The sequence below is a fragment of the Plectropomus leopardus genome, chromosome 8, assembly GCF_026936395.1.
Source record: "Plectropomus leopardus strain MGB_pleo_1.0 chromosome 8, ASM2693639v1, whole genome shotgun sequence".
In the NCBI taxonomy this organism is placed as follows: Eukaryota; Metazoa; Chordata; class Actinopteri; order Perciformes; family Serranidae; genus Plectropomus; species Plectropomus leopardus.
This window is the reverse complement of record NC_142183.1, coordinates 5,349,426-5,374,927: the sequence shown is the minus strand read 5'-3', so window position 1 is coordinate 5,374,927 and position 25,502 is coordinate 5,349,426. Positions and strand designations below refer to the sequence as shown.

The following is a 25,502-nucleotide window of genomic DNA, read 5'->3' as shown; positions in this document are numbered from 1 at the left end:
ATACTCTTTGGGGTTTTTTCAGCCACCTCGCTTCAGTCTGACGCCTCTTTTCCTCCTCCGCTCCCCCTCCTCCCCTCTGACTGATCCTGGGCAGCTGCCCAAAGAGGCCTGAGTGCTCATTCATCCTCTTCAATTTTCCTTTTAGAGCCCCTCTCAGCCACCACCGAACCCTTCTCACTTTATATCCGACTTTCTCTCTTATGATTTTGTTTTCCGGCTCCGAGCAGCTTCTGGTGCTCATCGAATCGCCATCACAGCTTCCTAAACAGTCCGGAGAACTATCATAAGTACCATGACGCCTAAAAACGCAGAGCAGCAGGGGAATACATCCTGTATATGTACATATGTTGAGAGTCTGAACTATATATACTGAGATATATAAAAAAAAAAACGTTGTTTAAAGATGTTTAATAGATAAACTCCATGATTGGTTTTCCAGGTTTAGAGACTCCGTTTTCTTTGGCTTGGGGGACTTTCTGCTTTTTAAATCAGTTCTTCCGGAAGCTACTTATCATTGCTGATTTTTCGGGGTCTTTGAAAAGGGAGGAGAGCGGGATTACTTTTCCATCGAAGTGGGGAGTGCACATATGAGATTACCATGCACAGTGTAAGCCGCAAATTTGTTGTCCATGCCAAAGTGAGCTTGATTAATTTCTTTTAAAGACGCACTCTGTCCTGTCTCTGCTGGAAAGAGGCCTCGGCAGTGGGCGTTTTGAATGAGCGCGTTTCCTCTGAATTTGTTGTTAGCAAGCTTCTGATCATCATCTGGCTGAAAAACATCACACAAGTCGTGAGAACATGATTTACTGCGGCGTGTCCCGCCGGGAGGAAGATTTACGAGCGTCAAGCTGCTTTTTTGTTTTTCGATCTCTTTCCTCAAGATCAGATTCTGAAAGCAGCGTGGTAGTGGTTTTTTGAAGACTTCTTCTCATCCTTCATGATTGATGCTGTCATGTTAAGTCATTGCATTAATCTGGAAAACTGCATTTTTAACCCTTGTTTATGCAACGCTCCTCAGAGAACATTATTCATCATACGCCTGAAATTAAGAATTATAACAGTATGACGTTTCAGGGATTCATCCAGTCTGTCTGCTCATCTCTAATCTACGATGTGCTGTTTAGTGTGCATATTAAAGGAAAAGTTATGATCTTTTGAAGTGGGGTTGTATGAGGTGCTTACCAGTACTCAGAGTATTAAATACAGCAGATGTCAGTCAGTGCACCCACCAGTTTAGAGAAGCAAGCTGTAGTCCACAAAGAAAGCTAAGCAACAAAAGTATTTTAAAAAAACAAAATATTTTCAAAAAGTCAGACCAAAAAAATCAATATCAGATTAAGTGTTATATTATATTCTCACTGGTTTATCTTACTGTCAGACAGAAGTTTCCAACGGCAAACTGAAGCCGTTGTATTGATTTCTTCAAAACCAGAATCCATGGAGAAAAACAGCGATTTAACATAACTGAAGACAGGAGCTGCTGGTCCACCGCTGCCGCAATTATGCTACTTTATTTGTGTTATTGTGATATTTTGGTATTTAAGTGTTAGTTCAGATTGACTGAAGTTACACAATAACAAACATTAACTAACTGAGTGTAGCTCTGGTAGAGCAGCAGCTGCCGTGTTCAGCAAGTCCAAATGTACAGTTTTTAAAATGGGGTTTGGTGGCTTGAATTTCCTTTTTGTCACTTATATTAAGTTAATGGTACTTCCCCTCCTGTTATACAAATATTAAAATACTGATCACACAAAAAAAGACAAACATATAAACTGACACCGTCAAAACCAGCTGTCTGACAGAAAGATGAAGCAGTGAAAATACTCTCAAAATAACATAACACTTACCTACACTACATACACTGAGACTGATTTTTTAGGTGGCTAATTGTTTTTTTAGGTGGCTAAAATGCTTTTTTTCCTCCCTCTTTGCTTTTGCTCTTTGGCCGTACGAGCAAGATCCCCACAAAAAAACAAACCCAGAACTATCTCTTTAACATAGAGACATGTTTTGATAGTTAACCCTCTCCGTTTCTTCTCTCAGCTGAGGAACGGCAACATCCACTACATCTCAGATGCGGGCGTCGGGGGGAAGGTGGAGCGGACCGTGGGAGAGGCGGTGCTGTCGGACGGTCAGTGGCACACACTGCAGCTGGTCAAGAACGGCTCGGCCACGGTGCTCCAGGTCGACAGCAGCCACCCCCGGGTCATCCAGCACGCCACCCAGGATTTTGGAGGTCTCAGCGTCGTTACCTTTTCTCTTGGAGGGATCCCACCCGGACCGGCTCAGCAGAAAACCGCAGCAGGTGAGGCTCGCCGATCTTACGCCCAGGCCGCACTGCCTGCTCAGCTGCAGAACGTCTAGAGATTCGAAGTCTTACTGATTTTTACCATGTGATGTGCAGATTTTTAATTTTTTTTTTAGCAAAAATAGACAGTGAAAATGACTTTTTACTGACTTTATACCTCCTTTACCCGTAAATCCAACCCGTCCTGTTTCTGTTTCAAAATAAAAGCCCTCAGACAACATTTCTGTGGACAGAATCCCTTCAGTTGTTAACATGAGACTTTTTATTGTGAAATATTTGCATGACCGTGTTGTTGGTGGCTGCACAGCTCCATAAATTTGTGGAGTATTGGAAATGATAGTGGAAATACAGTAGCTGCAGCAGCAGGCAGCTCTGCAGCAGCAGGCAGCTCTGCAGCAGCGCCGCAGCAACAACGCCGTCAGTGTGAACACCACAAGTGTGCGAGCCGCAGCAGCTCAGAGAGGTAGCCCGAGCGTAAGATCTTTAACTTAAGCATTTGAAAAATGGGAGCCAAACATCACAGACGGCCACCATCTGCTGGTATGAAGAGTTATCTCCTCTCACGCAGGCGCAGAACTTACGAGCCGGTTGGCTGTATGTTCCTGTGCAGCCTTTTGGCCGAGACACAGGCGATGCAAAGCGATGCAACAGTTGGCTTTCATCATCGCTATTTCTTTTAGGTCGGTTTTGCATTTCGGGGCCCTTTAAAGGCGTCTTTACACTTTTAAGAAAACATTTCACCACAAAAAACAGCACACTTAAAGTCTAAAAACTCACTGTTTAGATGTTACCCTCTCCAAAACTATTTATGACGGTCAAACCCATGTTGAATGTACACTCTGTGTACATGTATGTGTGTGATTCTACACGTGTATTTATGTGCTGTGTCAAACACAAACTGCGGAAGCTTTCGAAAACCTGGCGTTTGACCAAGAAAGCCACCCACTCTGCACTGTAAATAACCGATGCAGCAGCTGATGTTATGGAAACCTCCTCCAGCGTGTGCACATGCGCGTACGGTACATGTGTGTCAGAGCTCTCATCTGAGCTCTTATAAATCCACTACACTTTTTTTTTTTCCACAAATGAATTAATAGTCTGCAGCTCAAACTGCTGACCATATTTGGTCGCCGTCCAACACGACTCTGACGCTACTGAGATTTACCTGCTATGAATTTACATTAGCTGAATAAATATTTCTTTATCAGAGAATCATTTATGGAGAAAATAACGAATACTGATTTAATTTGACTTTGTCTTGGAACGCCCCGCATTTGAAGACTTTTGGTGTCTCATTTCCACAGATTCTCGTCTTAGTTTAGACTTAAATCACAGATCCGATGTCCTCGAGCGCGAGCTGGGAACAGTTTGGAAAAGGTGAAGCAGAGGGTTTCCAGAGGGAGTCATGCAAAACAGTAAATAACAGAATTACAGGGGGAGGGAAAATCTAGCCTAATACTTTGCACTAATATGGTAAAAATGAGCAATTTGAATTATTTGTTGACCTTTTTCACTCACGGAGCAGGAAATACATAAAGCACACGTGTTCTGTCTGCCTGTGAACCGGCTCTTCCCTCCATGTGAACCGTGCTGTTGTGAGCTAATGAAAAGGCACAAATGGATTTAATCTGCACCGGGATAAATTCAATAAAAACCTATTTACATCGGTGAGGCAGCGCTGTTAGGCAACACACGAAGCAAAAGATTGAATCAGACACAGAGACGCTCATCAGACCCAGATGTATGTCTTGAAGCTATAAAGGCTGCGACGAAGGATTCTCTGAGAAAATATTTCATATTTCTTTCAATTTAGGACTGATTTTTAAAATATGAATTTTTTAAAGAGCTGCTTTCCACAAGAAAGTCACTTTTTTTCGTTCTAATATTGAACTAATAAACCATGTAAACAAAATTACTTTGGCTCTGATTGTAACTCCCAGATCCTGTTAACAAGGAAGCAATCCAGCGTCGGAAATGACTCCCCTCCAGGTTGCTGTTTTGTCTTCGTTGGCAGCGATGGCTCCTTCTTTGTATCTGAAGCAGACTGTAGAAGATTAATGGATGAACGGTGACATCAGCCAATGGTTTTGTGCTCCCCTTTAGAAGCTTCAAGTTCGGCATTTTTTTTTTTTGGAGCTGGAAGTAGAGCTCTGACCGAACAGCTTTTGTCTCTATAGCTCAATATTTATGACGACTGAACAGGGTTCAATTTATCCGTTTACATTTCATTCAGACTCAAAGTCGTGCATTATTAAGGCGAGGCGGTGTGAGTGACAGCGTCCTCAGCCTCTCCACAGCACCAACCTCTGTAATATGGTCCCCTCTGACTCTAAAAACCTACATGGCAACGGCCAAAATGCCGAACTTTAGACTTCAAAACGGGAGTCCACAAACCGGTGGGTGACATCACAGAAGCGATGTTTATTGTTTATTCAATCTGTGCTGTAAACATGTTGATTTCTGCTGTAAATTTGTAGATTTTAGCCTGCAGCTCTGTGGGGATTGACAGTTTTTCAGCTGCTTGATCTGAGCCAATTTTCTCTCTTTTTCATTTGCAGGTTTCGACGGCTGTTTGGCCTACGTGAAGTACAACGGCGAGAACCTGCCGTTCACTGGAGAGCACGGCCTCGTCACCTTGACCAAGACCAGTTCGTCCGTCAAGATCGGCTGCAGAGGGCCCAACCTGTGTGAGAGCAACCCCTGCTGGGACGGCCTGATGTGCGTGAACCAGTGGTACACGTACCAGTGCGTCCCGCCCGGCGACTGCAGCTCTAACCCCTGTCAGAACCAAGGCAGCTGCGTGCCGGACCCCCGTTCCGGTTTCACCTGCGTCTGCTCCGAGTTCTACACCGGCAAGACCTGTGAGACCTTGGTGGCCTGTCTGGGCGTGCAGTGCCCCGAGGGGAACGTCTGCAAGACGGCCAACAACGGCGGGTTTGTCTGCAGCCCGAGCCCCACTGCAGAGTCCATGGTCCTCCCCATCTGGGCGGTGCCCGCCATCGTTGGCAGCTGTGCCACGGTCCTCGCTCTGGTGGTGCTCAGCCTGATCCTATGCAACCACTGCAAGGGCCGCAACAAGACCAAAGTGCCAAAAGAACCGAAAGAGAAGAAACCGAAAGAGAAGAAGAAGAAGAAAAAGAAGAAGGGGAGCGAGAACGTAGCATTTGATGACCCAGACAACATCCCGCCGTACGGTGATGACATGACGGTACGGAAACAACCAGAAGGGAACCCCAAACCGGACATCATCGAGAGGGAGAACCCGTATCTGATCTACGATGAGACAGACATTCCTCACAACAACGAGACCGTCCCCAGCGCGCCCTGCGCCCCCTGTAACCCCGAGGCCGACATCGAACACTACGACATCGATAACGCGAGCAGCATCGCCCCTTCAGACGCCGACATCATCCAACACTATAAACAGTTCCGCAGCCACACGCCCAAGTTCTCCATCCAGAGACACAGCCCGCTGGGCTTCGCCAGACAGTCTCCGCTACCCCTCGGAGCGACAAGCTACACCTACCAGCCTCAGTACACGCAGGCGCTGAGGTCCACCCCACTCAGCCACTCCCACTCCGCCTGCCCCACCCCCAACCCGCTCTCCAGACACTCCCCCGCTCCGTTCACCAAGCCCGCCTCCTTTTACCGAAACACTCCCACCAGAGAGCTCAACCTGGCTCGCCGTGAGGGCAGCCCGCTGGACTTGCACAACGACATGTGCCAGCCGCCGCCCATGTTCAACTACGCCACCCGGCTGGGGAGGCGCAGCAAGAGTCCGCAGACCATGGCGAGCCACGGCCACGCCTCCAGGCCCGGCAGTCGGCTCAAGCAGCCGATCGAGCAGATCCCGCTGGAGACGGGGCCCCCGGTGGGGCTGTCCATCGAGGAGGTGGAGAGGCTGAACACTCCGCGTCCACGCAACCCCAGCATCTGCAGCGCCGATCATGGGCGCTCCAGCTCGGAGGAGGACTGCCGCAGGCCGCTGTCGAGGGTCCGCAACCCCGCCGACGGCATCCCTGCTCCTGAGTCCTCTTCCGAAAGTGACTCACATGACTCCTTCACCTGCTCCGAGATGGAGTACGACCGGGAGAAGCCCGTGTCCTACAGCTCCCGAGTCCCCAAGCTCTCGCAAGTCAACGAGTCGGACGCAGACGACGAGGACTACGGCGGGAGGCTCAAGCAGAGGCGGTACTCGAGCCGGAGGGCGGAGGGAGGGCCCGGCATTCCCCAGATGCCCCCGACGGAGCAGCACTACACCCTGCCCCATAAACTGGGCCAACAAGCCGGGGGCTTCAACTGGGACAATCTGTTGAACTGGGGCCCCGGCTTCGGACATTATGTAGACGTGTTCAAGGACTTAGCGCTGCTTCCCGAGAACGCGGCGGCAAAAGACATTGAAATGAACAGTGGGGACGGCTCGGTGACCATCCTGAACGAAGGAGAGGCCGAGCAATATGTATGAGACTATTTATTACGATGTAGAATATGGTGACGTTCTCCGATCAAAAAAAAAGGAAGACTGTATATTTCAAGAGAACTTTGGACTTTGTGTTTTTTTATTCAAAATTATAAGACGACTTTCAATGCAGTAAGGCAGAAAAACGGCGCCTGTGACACGACAGATTTGAACCACCTTGGAATAGTTTACCAGTCTGTTCTCGGTCCAAAATCAACTGTGCAATCGAGCATCCATCTCTCCGAGGCCTCATTACATCGTATCCACTGACACCGAAAAAAAATCCAATTTAGCGACTGCAAAGCTGCGTTATCTCGATCAAACATTTCTGTTTTTATTACCTCCGCTTTTTCCGAAAAAAACGTCTGTCACATTCACAGCTGAGAGATAAGATGGTAGATAAAATTAACACCCACAGGAAGAGAATTCCAACCTCTTTTTTTATGTTTTAATTTACTTAAAAAGAAGCATGTGTGTTTGATCCGACTGCACCTGACGCGGTGTGAAAGCGATCGATTTGCTCGCACGGTACGGCGGACCCCACCGGTGTCGTGATCCCTGTTCTGTGTCTGGGTGTGTTTTCTCACAGAGGACTGGCTAAACGCTCCAAGAGGGAGGATTAATCGAGTCGCCTGCCTTACAGACATTTGAGGATTTCAGCACCAGGGAGGAGTTTTCCTCTCCTGTTTTTCTGGTTCAGGAGGAGACGAGGAGGTGAACGTGTTTGTCACAAATTTTCTGAGCAGCCAAGCGTTCGATGATGATGATGTATGGATCCTATAAACCCCGACTAAAACACTATGAACTTGTGTACATTTTTTTTTTGTTTTTTTTTTTTGTTAAATTCATGAGAAATCGTGAAGTCATTTGTCGTTGGTGTCCATTATTTTGACATGTATGGTTTCTACATTTTTGTACTGTTTATTAACTTAAAATTACTTAAGCTGTGTTTTTATGGATATTTTCATATGCTGAAATGTATGTTCTTACTTTCGGGGAAAGTAAGATTGAAGACTTATTTTTTACATTTGTTACATATGTAACATCAGTATTTTCCACTTTTGATAAAACTATAACATGCTGTATGCTTTGTACCTGTAAAAAGCCAATAACAGAATAAAAAAAGTATTTATTTAAAGGATGATTTAGAAACTTTTTTCTTTCTTGCAGTGTTTAGCGACTAATTTAGACCCTGTGTACACATACACGGATATTTTTTTAAATGGGTATTTCACTCTTTGTTTTGGCCTCTTGTCCACGTGCAAACAAAATCGGGTCACTACAACAGATAATTTTTTTAAAAAGCTGCAGATTATTCAAAACTCAGGTTACTGTTTATGCAAGAGCACGTGTAAAAAGGAGCATTTGGGAAAAAATGAAGTCATCTCCCCAATTTGTTGCTTTGTATAATGACCCAATGCAGCCTGTTCTTATTCCAAACTCATCAGAAACCGCCACTTTGTCAGAGATCTTGCCACTTGTTGATGCAGCATCCACCAACTGAAGTCGTCAAAGCGCCGCCAAACAAAGGCACCTTTAATTTTTTTTGTGTCTGTTTGTGGACGAGAGGCCAAAACATAAATAAAAATATCCGTATATGTGTAGTCAGGGCCTTAGATGTGTGTAAGCGTCAGCAGTTTTAAAAAATGCTCATGATGTAGCTCGGATTACCCCCCATCCTGAATCCTTTGGGTGGTAAAGTACTTTATATTCGAGGCTCACTCTGTGCAGTCTTTAAATAACACCGAGTCTGAACAAAACATTTAAAAAGGCATTTCAGGACCCGAATGAAACCGAGCCACCTCGCTCACAGCCAAGCAAAACAGCGAGCGGACTCAGCGACGCAGGGCCCTATATTGCTTTCAACAATTATTTACATCTGGCTTATTGAGCAGAACCTCTTTTTGTGTCATAGCTCAGTGACTCGGTATGCAACATGCTTATCTTCTCTGTCATCGAGGGGAGAGAGGCCACGAGAGAAAACGCAGGGAGCCGTGAACCCGGCGCGGAGTGACAGCCCGAGTCTGGCTGAGTTACTACGGAGGGGCTCGGTCCTGCAGAGCACTCTGTTGACCGAGGCCTCTTTGGGACGGCTGTACCACGCTGATGCTGCGATAATAATAACACTCGGGATGATAATGAGAGCGTGGGTGGGTGGAGGGACGAGTAAATACGAGACGGATTCAAATAAACCTGCAGGATCTCCTCTGATGTGACACGGCGGACTGAGAGACATCAGGCCGCTTCAGGAGCAGGCTGTATACACAAAGGGCGCATTGTTCTACAGTACGAACGGATGTGAAACACTCGCGAGGACTGACATGAATCTGTCTTCCTGGTTTTCTTGGGGGCAGCGTTGTGGCGGTGGAAAGGGGGGGGGTGCTGTTTTTGGATATTGTCCAGATGGCTGCTGGACTTCACTGAATGGCAGAGGAGCTTATGATGCGTTCAAGGATTAATTGCAGTATTTATTCAAAGTGCGAACATTGGCTGTTACATTATAGGACATGGCCCTTGGAAAAATACAACATGTGTTATTCCTGTCGACTCGACGGAGCCGTTTCAGCGAGCAATAAGTTATTTGTGTTAGTAAAGACACGAGAAACGTCACAGCAGCGTTGACACCAGAGGAAAATGTTGGCTTTGTATGTTTATGCAAAACGCGATTGTGTTACATTTGTACATTTTATGTGTATCATATCAGTATTTCTAAGGTGACAAAGTACAGGTTTTGGAGGTGGAGATGATGTTAGATGGTGTGATGCTTTTAGCACCAAGATTAGTGCATGCAAACACGCTAAATATGGGCAGTTGGCTATGTTGCAGCCACGAGTGTGCCTTTCTGTCATTTGGCGTGTGTGTGTGTTTGTGTGTGTGTTTGTGTATGTGGGCTGTTTTGTTGGTGTGTCTGTGTGATGTCACGGACAGACCGGAGAACAGGTAAACTGTAGACAACAGGAGCAGAGGTCTTTGAAAACATTTCAGTGGTTTCTTCTCTTTATGTCTTTTACTTATTCAGTCTCTCTTTCAGACTCGGTGCAGACTGATTTGGATCGATGTTTGAGTGCTGCTTGAGACACGGACGGTAATTAGTGACCACGTGTCATTGCATCTCGCCTGTTAAGAAGCTGAAATTACTTCAGTCACCAGTGTGTTGTGTTCCCATCAATGCCGCTTTGAGGTGATAAAAACGTGTCTACTGCAGAGTCATTTGACCCGGGTGTGAATGCCGAACGTACGCGTTCTCATTGCATTAAAAAGCCAGATGTTAGTGTTCGTTAAATGGCAACTTTTGTTGCAGTTTGACCTTTCGTTTACATCGAAACAGTGTTATAGGGGCCTGAAAAAGCCATCTTTTGAAATCGGGTTTCAGTTTAATCTTTTGAAGCTGCCATCCCTTCTGTCGTCGTGTAAACTAGCAAAGCCAGATCCTATGAGAACAGTGACATCACAGTCACACTCCGCACACGCGCATTACGTTTCAGACAAATAGCCGTGTGTGAGCAGGAGGACGACAATAACAACAATGGCGGACTACCAAGCCGTGTTTGTGCTGCTGATGCTACTGAGTTTATTTGTCGGTTCTCGTGCGTGTGTTCACCATCGTCTTCTTCTGCAGCGTTATTGGTTGTTTTGGCGGATCTGTGTACACAGGGATCGTTTTCACAGTGTTATAATATGAATAAAGTTTTTTTTTAAACAGGTTTTTTTTGTTTTAAGTCGGCCCGTTATCGTCTAAAGGTGGCTTTAGGCGAGATTCCTGTCCAGCTGCTGACTGCAGTTTGAGACCAACAAACAACAAAACATTTCTGTATTTCCAGCAGCTTTTTACACACACACACAAATAGCCACAAAACGTGGGTGTTTTTTAAACTACCCACTGGTGATTGTGCCACAACAAGCGTTTATTGTTTACAGAGACAACGCCATGTTTCCAGGTAAGATAGTGTCACTAAAAGTGTTTTCTGCCAGAACAGTGCAAACAAAAAAGCAGTCGTTTCTTGACGGAGAAAATTGTTTGTTCTCACAGTGACGACATTGTGCTTCCTGCCAGGATAGTGCCATGAAAAGTCAGGTTAGTGCCACAAGATGCAAGTATTTAAAGGCAAAACATGATATTTTTCTAACTATGAACAAGTGTTTTTTGGGCGTAAATCAAACCACACGTTAACCACAGTGTTGTTGAAACGTTAAAAAAACCCTTCCTGCCTCATAATAACGTACAAATGTAACTTTTCAGTGGTTTGTAGAGTCGTACAGTGCCAGCATCTGCTCTGGAGAATGGGTTTGCTACAGTGCACAGCTATCACGAACGCAGTCCTAATTTTAGAGAGCAGTGCGGCAACATATTTATATCGTGCATGCATCATAAATTTAAAAAGATACAGAGTTCAGATTAGAGCAAGTGATGACGTCGTGTCAGCACGTCAGCTTTAATGTGTCTGCAGATCTTCAAACTGAAGCTATTTGTCTTGACTGAAGGTGTGAAACAGCCGCTGTGTGATTTCCCATGGAGCGCTGACTCCTTTTTCCCTCCGAGTCCACAAACGTCATGAAAACATAATTCCCATTAAGATGATTTCCATGTTGACTTAAGAGTTTCCCCAGTATTTATAAAAGGATGTGGCACTGAGCTGCGATTGACTGCCTTGAAACAGAGAGTTCCTCCCCAAAAATCCTCCCCAAAGCTTGTTTATAGAGATTGATTGTTGTGAGCCTCGGTGTCCTCGCACAGCTACAGCGCCTCCCCGAGTCTCTCTTTAATGACTCATAATTAAAAGCACATTCATCGCTTGAACAAAGAACGTGTTTCACTCTCATTTGTTGGTGTGAAGCAACTTTTGGTTTGACTCTGAATGTACATGTTTGTAAAACAGAAAGAGCGAAGTTCTTTTAAACCTCAACACAAATTTGATTTATTTTCTTGGTGCTTTTTCACTTGTAGTAGTTTCAGAGTCAGTTATTGAACTAGTCGGGACACGCTGGTGTGTTTGGAGTGTAAGAGGCTCACCGCGTCTTTGCAGTGTCCCTGGTTTTGCAATGTTTATTTGTTGCATGCCATCCTATTTATCTCCCCTCTTATTTTCTGTAAAAATCAAGTAAATCAAGTATTTGTGAAGACAAACTGGTGTAATTGACTCCTCTAGACAGAGTGTTGAACGCTCTAAGTGTGCAGCTGATTACTGTTTTCATCACTGATTAAACTGTAAATAGTTTACAAAAGAGAAGCAAGAATCACTAAGTGTCTCATGTTAAAGTCATTAAATGCTGCCACTCTTTCTGTGTTTCGGCACCACCTTTCATATCTGCATGATACGCCGCTGGACGGCATAAGCTGAGAACGCCACCAGACATTTTGTGGTGTTATTATATGCCCTGCTGCAGCTGTATGACACACTGCAGGATGGTGTCATGTTGAAACACTACGCCTAGTTAGATTAGGAGCATGATGGCACCTCCAGTCCCCCATGTCCCCCCTTGTTAGTCTTCATATAACTCTGCAGCATGATGGACAAACTGCCGGTTCGTCCTCTGAGAGTTTAACATGTGAAACAACATTAACGCTCTTCAAATTATCACCCGGTCTTAGCGCCGCTCTCTGTTTCACATCTGCATCAAAGCTGCGAGGCCTCGTCCCCGATAATGTTCCTCTATGCTGCTGTGTGCTGCAGCCAGCCGAGGCCTTTCAACACACATGAAAGCTTCAGCGAGCTGTTGGGAAATGAGAGAGAAGATGGATGTGTGTGTGTGTGTGTGAGGAAGAAGACGATGGCCGTCCCGTCTCTGGAGAAGCTCCTTTCTTCCTGCAGGGCTGTGAAGCTCTGCGGTTTCTCCTGCAGCATCGAGGGGCTCGGATTAGGAGCGGCTCTGGTTGCCACCAGCCGGAGAACATTTACAGAAGAGTGTGATGGATGCTAAACAGACAACAGCGTCATCAGGAGAGCTCTGGCTCGAGTGCCGCTGCGCTGTCAGGGAGTCGCTCTGTCAGGCTCCTCAGAGACAACACATCTGTTTCTGATCCCACGTGTGACATTCTGCTGCTTCAGCCGTTTTTAAGTTCTGTTTTGTTTTCTAATTCGGGGAGATGCTGCTGACTTAAGCGCTGGTTAGCTCACTGAGTGTTTGGCCGCTGGTCCGCTGGGAACGAGATGATTCTCCCAGTTGGTCCCACTGGTTTTCTTTTGCTTTGACAGATGTTGGTTTGATGACTTGTGGGATGAATTTGATGACCGGCGCTCTGTGTGCAGATGTTGACTCTGTAGGTGAGTTAAACCAGCCAGGGTCAACTCTGAGTTTTAATATAAGAATGTTTTGTTGAAACAAAACGTTAAAGCTGCGCTGACAATATTTTTATACTCCAACAAATCAAACTTCAACCTGAAACAGAAAGGGGTCACTTGCAGCATGTTTTAATTTTTAAGTTGTTAAATACTTGTCAATGATTTCAGCATCAAACACAGACACTAAAAGCCACATTTGCAGCAGTATGATGTCAGTTTGTAACGCGGCCAGACTGAACTTTTTCAGTGTTACAATATGGAGCCAGCTGGTCAGTCAGCATCTGGTGTGGCAGAAAGATACACAGATGGGCATCAGTTCATAACATGGCCTGGCGTAACGTGTCATGGCCGTATGATACGACACTGGACAGCATCAGGTTGAAACACTGCCAGTAACAACGTAATATGATAATATGAATAGCTTAAAAGTCCTTATGGTGGGGGGGGGGATATGTCGTGGATGAGTTAACAAACCTTTGACTTTCACCTGGGAGCCTGGTGTTTGCTCCCTGTATGAATGTTGAGCCGAAATCATGATATTTATTTTGTAAAGCTAACCATGTGCTTTTGTTACATGAGGAAGTAAACCCACACGCAACTTTTTTAAATTTAATTAATTTATTTATTGATTTAATTGGAAGAACAATGCAAGACATATAAATCACAGAGTACCCGAGCATCCTCCCACTCCCTTCTTTTCTCTGCCGGAAACAATGGGAATCATACCAATTGCAACAATACTGTCAAAACTCGAGGGCTGCAGTGACACCAATACCCTACACACAGAAGAAAATAAGGAATATATATTTGGATGAAATTTCTTTTTAAAAATAAGCAAATACATATGGGAAAAAATGCAAAATAAATGATAAACAAGAAATAAATAAATTAATAGATGAATTTTAAAAAAGAAGACAAAAAATAGACAAAATTTTTGGTCACACCATTCTTATTTTACAGCAAAACTGTACACTAAAATATCAAAACATTTGAGCTGAGAAATTTTTTTCTAATAAAAGGTACCAAATTTATATTACATCTAATTCAGTATTTTAAAAATAATACCAGCTTAACTTTGTTTAACCCTAACCCCCCCTGGTTTAGTGTCATCAGATTTGTCTTCATCTGACTCTGATCATGCTCACAGTGATGCAGCACAAACCTCTCCTGTCACTTTAGACCCTGCTGTTCCTCACCTGGCCACCGGTGGTCCTCAGTGTCCTGGATTTCCTGCTCTGACATCACCTGAACTCTCACCTGTCTGCACACCTGCTGTACATTTGTCCTCAGTCTGTGTGCTTAAACACTCACCAGGCAGAAACACTCTGTGAGCTGTGATGCTGTGCTTTTACTCTCTAGTTTGATCTTTTCCCCCTTTTTTATTTTATTTTTGACCAAGTGAATCATTGTTTTTGCACCCTGACCACCGCCTCGTGACTCTGTGTTCATTTGAGTCGTCCCACATGAGTAAGTTTCCCAAATCATCACACGCTGTGAGTTTTTTGTATTCAATGTGACTGTGTATTTAAAAAAAAATAGCCTTTGAGAAAGACACTTAATCCCTTAATTAAGATTTCAGACTTTCTCCAACTTGCAAATACAATGTGGAGTCCCAGATTCCAAGATCCATCCAAATTCACAATTTTGACATCCTTTCCCCTATTTTTCTGTCTGTTATGAATTTTCTTTACAAATTATATTACAAGGAATTTAGGCATGAAGTCCCACAATGAAGCATATTTTGTCTAGCACATTTCAACAGCAAGCAAATTAAAGTGCTTTGCATGAAGCATCAAAAAATCGCAAAAAAATAAAATTCCAACATTATAAAAGAACGTGTTCAAAAACATGGAAAGAAGGCAACGAGCAACTTAACAACACACGGCCCAAACCAAAACACCTACCTGAAAACAAAGCTGTTTAAAAAAAAAAAAAAAACTTAATTAATCTTTTGAAAACTGAGAAATTGGTCTGATTTCTTTCCATTAAAAAGGAAAAAGAAAGCCAAACAAGAAAAATGTACTGACATTTTTTTAAAAAGTCTTTATTTTATATATTTCATTGTATTTTTATCATACTTGGAACATTATTTTAACCATAAAATTATTATAATTTTGATAATTATAAATAGAAGCTAGATTTTCTGTATTTTTGGATAATTTTCCAATAATCCTCCTCTCTTGTCCAAATCTTATTTTTGCAAATTTTTCTTTTCATGTAAAGAGAAAAGTTTACACTTTATCTATCTAGCGTTCTCTCAGATTTGACAAGATGACGCTGAGCTCTTCAGACACGTTAGTCCCGGTCCATCAGTCTGCAGGGGAACATTTGGACTCAGCTCTTATCGAAGCTTTAACTCTGTGGCTGCAGTTCTTTAATTTCTCTGCAGTTCAGTTTGGACCAAAACCCCAACCGAACATCTTCCAGAGGGGTCTGCTCCGACTCACTCATGATCCGCGGCTTACACACAAAAACACTGCATCAATGATGGTCAACAGGCAAATCACACAGGCAGGGCCAAAACCCCGAGAGCAGAATATAACCGAACACACACACACACACACGTCTCCATGTGGCCAAGTACGCCTGGTGTGGGTGGACTGGCTATCCAAATGTTTACTGTTCCTGCAGCCGCTGCTGTGCTGGATCAGCCGCTCCGAGGCCTCAGCTGCAGTTTCATGCACAAAATAAAAGAATTAAGTCGATTTTGTTTTTTGTTTTTTCACAATATAGTGATATAAAGCTTTAATTTGCATGATCAAGGCAATCTGAATATGATCCTGATCACAGAGTTAGATATTGTAATCATGATTACTCCAGATTGGTCTTTAATTGAGGAAACGGATTATTTAATTGCGCTTCTGTAGCTTGAATCAACATCTTGATTATTTTCAACTGCAGTGGTAACTCAGGAAATGAAATTAAATGCTTCAGTATTGCAATTCTGCAACTTTTTTTACAACAACAAATAAGATTTGATTCTTTCAACCCAATTGCCAAAAAAAAAAAAAAGAAGTTGGCACTGTACATTTCTGCAAAGCCCAATATGTTATATTTGCATGTCGTTATGTAAGGGATATACTGAAACTGGTTCACATGTAGTTAGGTTTAGGCACAATAAAAACACTCAGTTATCGTTACTAAAAGGATTATATTTTGCCTGAAAATGCTCGATTTTGGGGGCACAATCCTGGCAAGAAAAGCAGTAATGTCTATGTAAAAAAATAACCACTTTTTTGGCATTCTCCTTGCTGGATAAACAGCCAAAGGTCACTAAAAAACACCCATTTTTGGGGGCTAAAGAGCTGCAGGAAACACAGCAATGCTGCTGCTCAAAGCCACACACATCACACACTCACTTTGTTCACTTCGATCAACTAACAGCTGACTTTTGATCGGTTTTATCCATATTATGTGATATGGATCAGAGATAACCACGCCCAAATCAACCCAGCTTCAGGATACTTTGAACAAACTAAAATGACAATATTTTAAATTTGGATTGAGGCTAATGTTAACCAACATTTGGGGTCTGACCCCAAAAAACCACAGCAACCAGCCCTTAAAATATACCCACCTTTGAGCCTGAAAAGCTGCTGTAAGCACAGCAGTAACTCGCTAAAAACAGTCTACAGCACTCTACAGCTTAGCAGGTATTTTGTTCCATCCACGATCCCCTCCACCCCCCAACGACAAAATCAGCTCACTTTGGAAACATTTTTATAAAACACACAAACGTAACTTATTTGTTGTTGCAGAAACGTACATTGCCAACATGTTTCATTGGCAGCTGGACTGAATCCGTCCTGATGAACTCTGACTCTCTTCATTAAAAGTGAGCTGCGTGTTTCTCCTCGGACACATCAGGTCGACTCCAGATTCCTGCGGCCGATTGTGGCGTCTCGTGCCACATTTTTGGTCAGGACAGTAGCATTTCTTTTATTGTGCTGAGTTAAGGAGAAGATTACTGCGAGCTGAAAACAATGCTGGCGTCGCTGCCAAGATCTTACTTCAGCAAAAACAAACATCCGTGATGAACTGAGGGAGGCTGTTGTTGTTTCGTCCAAACCACAATCACAAAACCATCAGCAGGAGAGGAAAAAAGAGTTTATTTCTCTTTGCACATGTTGAACGGGGATGCCTCACCTCAGATTTAGATAAAACCAAAACAACTCAGCTGCCATGTCACACACGCTGTAAGCAGGAATCTGTTCTTCTCTTGTGCATCAGCAGACTTTATTTAATCTGCTCTCTCCCTCGTTTGCTTGATTACATTATTACAAGGTAGTGAGAAGGACGTTGATAATACTTTTTTACTTTAATGTGGCTCTCTGGATGATGAACTCAGGACTTTATGGCTCTTGAGTGGTGCGTTATGCCTCGTGTATTTGTGTTATATGCTTTTATGCATCTGGCTACAAGGAGAATTTCCCCACAGGGACGTTAAAGATGAATTGAAACTGAGAGGATCAGAGCGCAGAAACAAGCAGCAGCAGCGACTCGGCTGCTTGTTAAAGGTACCCAGCGGAGTTTCACTGTAAACAAACAACTTTCAGCATTTCTCACTAAAACACTGTGTGTCTCCTTCAGGTTGGTTAAGGACCTTGAGTACATTTCCTAAATAAATAACACCGATAAAACTTCTGCAGAGCGTCATTCATGGTTTTGAAGGCTGCATTGTTCACGCCGACTTGCAGCTACATTCTCATATTATTATTTTTCATTCACAGTTTGCCGTCCTCACGGTGCAAAACCTTCAGCTGTGGGCAGGAATGTGCATCATTAACGGATCAATAATGATGGGTTGTTTGTCACAGCAGCCTTGAACTTGGTGAGTCTGAGACATTAATTACAGAACTGCACAAAATAAAAGAAGCTGAGACTAATAAACCACTTGAACGATGACAATAGGCTGGTTTACATCACAGATCTGCAGAATATCTTCGAAATGTCGATAAAACATAATTGCGAGATGACTGCGTTTCCAGTGAGTGATGTTATGCGACTTCTCTCGCAATACCAATCCAAGAAGCACGGCGATGGATGTTTAAAACATTGGCAGGATTATTTCCATTGTAGCCGCTCAATAAAGCCAATCTAATATCGTCGAGTTAAGGAGATCTCGGTCTCTTCCTCCGTCCACACAAATGTCATGTGACTTTGTTGTACTTCTTATTTTTGTTTTTGGGGTTTAATAGCAGCTGTCATCTATAAAGTCACATCACCACCATCTGGTGTTGCACATCATGTGATCCATAAGCCAAAAAAGCGTCTCCATTGCAGTTTTGCGACATATGGCTCTTTTGAATTGCCTGAAATACCACCTCACGTGAGCGATTTTTTTTTTTCGCAATTGATGTGTTTTCATTTATCGCAATTTAGAGGGGTTAAGGGAAACCAGCCTAATGTCAGTCAATCATTTGGTTCAGACTAAGACTTGTTTAGATGAAAACAGCCCCACTCAGACAGAAAAGTCTTTCCTTTGCGTTTTTAAAAAAATACGCGTTCATATGATAACACTGTGCGTTCGATGAAATTTGAGTGAAACATCTTGAAAACTATTGAAGTTATTCGATGCAGATATTCATTTACCTCACAAGATAAATAGTACTTACCGATGAATTGCATTTTTTAATCACATGTTCAATCAATTTTTCCGTATGGACGAGGTAAAGCAGTTCTAACCAGATCGGTTTTGATTGATAACAACAAAACTCTGCACTGTGAGTTGTTGAATATGGTAGAAATGTAACATATTCTCATGGAACGGTTCATATAATTTCCTGTGAGTTAACACTTCAGGAATGATTTGACATCCCTGACATACAGTTACGTAAAGTTACGGAAGTTAGGTTTAGGAAAATTATAGTGATGTAGCATAAAATGTCTCAAAGTTCAAAAGTTTCAGATGAAGAAAAAATAAGTCTTTGATGAGCTTCTCTGCAAACTGGTGCAGCGTGAAGTCAAAGTGAGATCAAACTCAAACTTCTTGCCTGATGTTTTTTTTAGTTTAAACTGAGATAAATGGAACAAAAATGAATAAAAAGTCCAAATAAAAAGTGCACCTCTCTCTGTGAAGAATCCAGACGGAGCTTCACATTCTGTAATTGTTAAGCACACCTTGTCTTTTTCCAGTTATTTTACAGGCCGAGCACACTGAGCCTCTCTAATGTAACGCTGGTGTCTTCTCTCAGCGACAGCACGTTATGAAACACAGAAACAGCTGCTCTGCACTATATGTAATTACCACGTTTTTCTCTGCTGCAGCCTGTTGTGATGTTTATGAAACCCTGTCAGTGCGAATGTGTGTGAAGCACATTCATAAACTCTCTCTCTCTCTCTCTCACACACACACACACACACACACACACAGAGAGAGAGAGGTGTACATATCACACTGTATAGAGAGACAGCTGACCTCTGTGCTGCTTCCCACGTGCTGGTTTCCACGCTGTAACTCTGGACGGTTATTAGTTATGATGCCTGTAGGAAATGACAAAGGCTAAATGTCACACTGCACAACAGCAGCGTGGATAATCTGTTTCCTAAATTTCAACTTGGCTGCGTTGGGTGGCTTGGGAGTTGGCAGCATTTTGATGGAGCTGTGCCGGTTATTATACAGAGTTGATGTGCCGCACCAAACTGGAATTCTTGAAAGCAAACATCTGAAAGGACAGCTCATCAGGGACAGTTTTAGGGCATGAGGACACTGGAGGCTTAACGCCCGGGCCTCTGCGGGCCCGCAGGTTTGGAAGGCATATTTTCTTTAAAAAATGTTGGCATTTTTTTTTTTTTTTAGTGGGTGATTTTGGAAACCTTTTGTGTTTTGTTTTTTTTAAAACTTTTTTCTTTAATATTTTGGGTAATTTTGTTTTTGTTTAAATTTTTGGGTGATTTTTAAATACTTTGGGCAATTTCTTTTTCCTTTTTAAAATTATTATAATTGGTGATTTTAGAAAATAAGGCATGTTTCTTTTTTCTTTCAAAAATGTTGATTTGTAGATTTTTTTTGTTACTTTACAAGTTTTTTTTTTAATTTGGCAGTTTTTTTTTTCTTGTCAATTCCTTTTTTTTTCTTCAAAACATTTTTTGCAATTCGTAGAACATTTATCAAGTTGCTCATTGTCTTTTATTCCCTCAAGAATTCACACCAACTTTCTCAGGGTCCAAAGATTTAAATATTTGTGAAAGTCGTGTGGTAGAAGCACCACAAAAGCGATGTCGCTCCAGGTTTCAAAGGGTTAAATTAGAGCTTGAGGCCTCGGACGTCGATTCCTAACGACGTCATTGCGTGTCATTAAAACCTCCAGCACAATATGGGCTCCTCACTGGCACATGACAGCCATTTATCCCCTCACAGATCCCTGTTTTTCTGCAAATACCTGGTGGAATTTTTGCGGCTGAATAGTTTTTCGTGGCCTCCACTTTGGCTGCTTTCACCCTCCTGACAGCCTTGCGTGTTTCTGCAGCAGGAAACAAAAGTCACACACAAAGTAATGGCACTTTTTAGGTATGGAGGAATGCGTGCACACTTGGCAGCTGATAGGAGCACATTAATTTTCACCCCCTGAAAAAAAGGAAAACATTGCCTCATTGTGCCTCCTTTGCTCATTGGCTACTTCAGTCGCCCGATTCCCTTTGGATTTTCCCATGCCCTGCTATCTTTTCTCAAGTCTTAATCTTTTCATTCTGTCAGGCTCGCTCTCGGCAGCCTCCCCGCCATTTCCAAAGGTCTGGGCTTCATGCTAATTGTCTCTCAATGGCACGGTTACCTCCCACCTACATAATGCACCTTGTTTCCTCCGCTCAGTCTGGGCTGCACCACATTCACATTCAGGAGGGACTGTAAAAAGCCTCAGGCTGCAGCCGTGCAATGCAAAAAAAAAAAAAAAGAAAAAATTTGCTTTCCTATTTATGGCGGAAAATTTCTGTGGGTGGGCTGACCAGTGGGACCTTTTGAAGGATGAGTTGCGTGTGATTGCTGTTAGTCCAGACGCCATTTCTCGACTACACTGTGCCAAAATTTATCACACAGCTCATCACTGCAGCGCTACCGAATTGTCCGAATTAGCTGCACAATTCAATACTTCTTCAGCCAGCGGTTTGATCTATAGCGCTCACACGCAGCGAAAAGGCAAAAAAGGGAGCTAAAGGTTATGAAAATCATAGTTACGACATGAATGCCGAGCCCCTCTTGCAGGTTAAACGGGATTGCCGTCGTGAAAAGGAGCACGTAAATTGTGCTAATTGTGTCCATGTAGACCCCCAAATTGGGTGTTTTTCTTTGAGAGATCCCAACCGCTCAGGACTAAGACGACAGCCATGCACCATTAACATCTATTCAAGTGCGCACGCTTTGATCTTCCCTGAGAGACGGAGCGATGGGGGAACACAGGAGGGGGAGAAAAATAAGAAGAAAAAACATCATCAACAATTCAAATGCACCCAATTATTGGACCATAAATAAAAGCCTAATTAGCATGAATTGCTTCCACATTGTTGCTATTTTTATTTCTTCTTCTCCTTCTTCACATTTTGTGGATTTTTTTTTTTTTTAGGCTTGAGTTATGATGGAGATGCTTAATTTCATAGTGAAATTGCTGCGCTAATTAAAACTGCAGGGTAAATGTTTGCTTTTTGCACAGAATCCACATGTGTTTTTGTTTGGAAAGCTCAGAAACAATACTGATATCATCAGAGCAACATTTTGATCCATATCACCGAACTGTCAACGCAGCGTCTGCAACATCACAAACTTTAGTTTACCTCTGATGTGGAAGACGTCAACGTCAGCATTCATTTCACTGCTGACATTTGTTTTTTGACTCTTAGCTGGTAATTTATCCTTTGAAACCACCACCTTTGAGCAAACTGGCTTGATGTCTTTCATAGACATGAGAAGAAGACAAAGAGCAACAAAAGAAGACATAGCCCAAAAAATAGCAAGATATTGGTAAAAAGAAAATGGCCTGAAAAGTACTAAAAAAAATAATAAAATTATTAGTTTTGTTTTTTTTTTCAAAAAAGAAAAAAAGAAAGAAAATTACCTGGAAAAGTAGTTTTAAAATTATAATTTGTGACATGTAGATACAGTAGTGTGTGAATATTAAAACTATAAATATGTATAATGTGCTGAGTGTGTAAAGTGTGTAAATAGCTACAACAACAAAATGTGAAGTCAGAAATATAAAAAAAATAAATTAAAAAAATGCAATATAAAACAGATATATATTATTATAATATAATATATATATATTATTAGTTAGAAGGAAAATAATAAAAACAAAACAATATTTTGTGTTAAATATGTAATTATTAGCTATGATTATGGTTTTTCCAGGGTTTTTTCCCCCTAGAATTTTTTAAAAAGAATTTTGTGACTAAATTCTTGCAATTCGTGGAACATTTACTAAGTTAATGATTGCCTTTTATTTCCTAAAGAATTCACACCAAATTTCTAAGGGTTCAAAGGTTTAAATATTCATGAAAGTTGTCTAGAAGAAGCAACAGAAAAGCGATGTCGCTCCAGGTTTCAAAGGGTTAAATTAGAGCTCCACAGATTTTGCTTTGTGTAAAAATTAGGAACAGAGGGAGGGGAATCACTGAAACACGGCGGCCAGGATTAGTTTCACACGTCGGCCTGGAAGGTTTTTGTTTTCCAGTCGTCCTCCTCCGTGATGGCGCTCATAAAGGGCGGCCTGTCTGCTCTGTCTGGTTTGGGTTATGAAGTCACTCCGAAACAAGACGGCGAGGATCAGGTCGGATCACGGTTCTTTCCCAGCGTCTTCTGAAACATTGTTTTTGATCAGACGAAACCAGGATCTCCAGAATTGGAAACAAAATCTCACCGTTCCTTTTCCACCATTAACCCTTAAACAACACCCAAACAGCATCGATGTGTGTCTGGGAATTCAGTGCAACTCCTGATGGGAATTAAACCTGCACTGACTGATTATAGTTTTTGTGTCTCATGATTATAACGAGGTTTAAAGATGGCATTCCCACGCAACGTGAAAACTAGCTTTCCCTTTTTGCGGCCTCGGGGTTAAAAATCTCAACACCCAGTGATACTCTGCTGTCTTCTCCCACACACTCTCAACACGTCAGGGCCGGAGTTTCGGCCCGCCAATTGACTTTTAAGACATCTTTTGTTCTCTTGTGGCTTTTAGTTTAGTTTTTATTACACGCTCTGATTCATCTAATTCCAATTTATAATTGCCAGTTGGAGGCGCAGAAGGTTACAATAATAAACCATAACTTCTCTCAAGTTTGAATGTTTTCCTTGGTCACTGTTGATGTCATTCGACCATTAAAATGCCAAAAAATGACTTAATTGTAATTTCCATCCAAGTTGTGGAGGGAAAGCACACTGATTTCCAATAAGTGTCCCTATAGATTAGTGCAAGCAGCTGTTTTGGGTGGTGCAGGCTCTCTTGAGAATCGTTTCTGGCAGAAAAGTACAATAAAAGGAAAAAATATGATGAAATTATCCCTTTTTTTGTCAATTTTACTTTTCTCATTTTTAATTTAATATCACTTTGACATTTGACAAGAAGTATACAATTGTTCCTAACGCAATTGCCAGAATAAATGTTGGCATTGTACGTTTTTTGAAACCACAGATACATTATTATATAGTGGATTTTTTTAGACTCAACATTTCACTGTGTTTAACAGTGCAGTTGTTAATGTGTGGTTAGGTTTAGGCACAAAAACCACTTGGTTATGGTTAGGAAAAGATCATTTTTTTGGCTTAAAATAGGTGGTTTTGGTGCCACAATCCCATCTGGAAATGCAGCAATATTTCAGTAAAAAAACAATCACTTTTCATGGCACAATTCAGGCTAGACACGCAGTGATGTCTCAGTTGAAAATGACAGCTTTTCATGGCACTATGCTGACTGGAAATGCAATAATATCTTGGTAAAAACAACCCTTTTTCAGGGCACTATCCCCACCTCTTTTAAATGCACTGATATCTGTAAAAAGAAAAAAAATTGCTATGTTTCCTGACAGGAAAAGTTCTTAGTGGCATGATCCCCTGTTGTTTTGGTAGCCTGGAACAATGGTCTAAGGTCTGAAGCTTGGCAGGTGTCTTGCCAAGGCGTCACAGCTGGAAACGCAGCGATGTCCTGGTTAAAAACAAACACTTTTCTTGGCACTATGCCAGCTGGAAACACGACAGGTTGCTGAAAACCATCCACATTTGGTGAAAAAACGTCTGCTGGAAATTCAGTAGTGTCTCTGTGTATAGTAATTACTTTTTAAGACACAATAGACTGGAAACACAGCTACAAATTGCTAAAAAACACAAATGTTTGGTAACTAAAAATTAGCCGAAAATGCCAGCCTGTTCTCATTCCGAATTTGTGAAATATAGCAGCTTTGAAATGCTTTTAGCATATAATCTCAACACCAAAGCCCACCTTTTTGTGTCCACAAGATACGCCGCTGGACGTCATCAGCTCAGCACACGGCCGAACAGAACCAGTTGCGCTGTTATTATGTGCAGCCGGCAGCCTGATGTACAGACGGGTGGCGTCACTTAAGAACGCAGCTGGACAGAACCTCTCACATCCACGACACGAGGCAGGACGCCGTCAGATTGAAACGCTGCTGGTAAGGACATAAAATAAGAAGTCTGAGGGTCCCTATAGGATGGACAGGAGAGGCCGTGGATGAATCCAACACACTCTGGACTTTCATGCAGGAGTCCGGTGTTTGCTTTCTATCTGAATGTGATGTTTTTTTCTACACCTGACCATGTGCCTCATTCTCCTAATCTTAAACCTGTGTGGCAGCAGGTTTTTTTGTTGCCTGAACTTCACCACGTGCTTTTGTAGCATAATCCCACCACGGCATCCTGGAACGTCAACAGCAGATGCAGAAGGATACCTAGAGTATATTACGTAGACGCAGGTAAATTGGCGATATGTGACAACCTGGTATGAGAACATGTTGATCAGATCATCACGTCACTTTAAAAATGTTGAAATGATACCAAGAAATGCACAAGTGTAACATTCATAGTTTGCAGACAGTGCCAACCTTTTCTTCTGGCTGTCTTTGCTTGACCTAAACCAAAGAAGAAACCCTTTTGGGAACCCTTGTTCTTCACAGAGTTGTCTTTGTCTGCTTCCCGACACTGAAGTCTGTCTGTGTGTGTGTGTGTGTGTGTGTGTGTGTGGGAGTTTGCGTGGCGGTCAATTGTGTCTGCGTCTAGGACACTGAATCCAGACCACCTCTCCATGTTGATCAATCAAAGAAAACCAAACATTGCTCTCCGTTCTCATCAGCCACCATGAAATCATGCATAAAAGGGGGGAAAGATTCTCCGCTCTCGGCAGATGCCGAAGTTCAGCGTGCTTTTCAAAAGCTCCTATCATGGCTGACCCGCCACTGAACCTCTCCGCTCTGTCTCGTAGTCACTGCCAATGTAAGCAGATGCCTCTTC

At 42.7% G+C, this 25,502-nt stretch overlaps 1 protein-coding gene and 1 long non-coding RNA gene across 2 annotated transcripts in view; both read left to right on the top strand.

Annotated features, from left to right (window-relative positions):
• Nucleotides 1-7,908, top strand: part of fat4 (FAT atypical cadherin 4) — a 148,013-nt gene extending 140,105 nt beyond the window's left edge. The window contains exons 16-17 of the mRNA XM_042492815.2: nt 2,044-2,305; nt 4,867-7,908. Of these exons, the coding sequence (XP_042348749.2) occupies nt 2,044-2,305; nt 4,867-6,773 (2,169 nt within the window). The 3' untranslated portion in view covers nt 6,774-7,908. The remainder of the gene's footprint in view (nt 1-2,043; nt 2,306-4,866) is intronic.
• A 6,469-nt stretch (nt 7,909-14,377) lies between these two features.
• Nucleotides 14,378-25,088, top strand: LOC148188831 (uncharacterized). Its single transcript, XR_015777117.1, has 3 exons — nt 14,378-14,515; nt 17,779-17,879; nt 24,492-25,088. It is a non-coding gene; the product is annotated as an uncharacterized LOC148188831 (long non-coding RNA).
• Nucleotides 25,089-25,502: the final 414 nt, after the last annotated feature.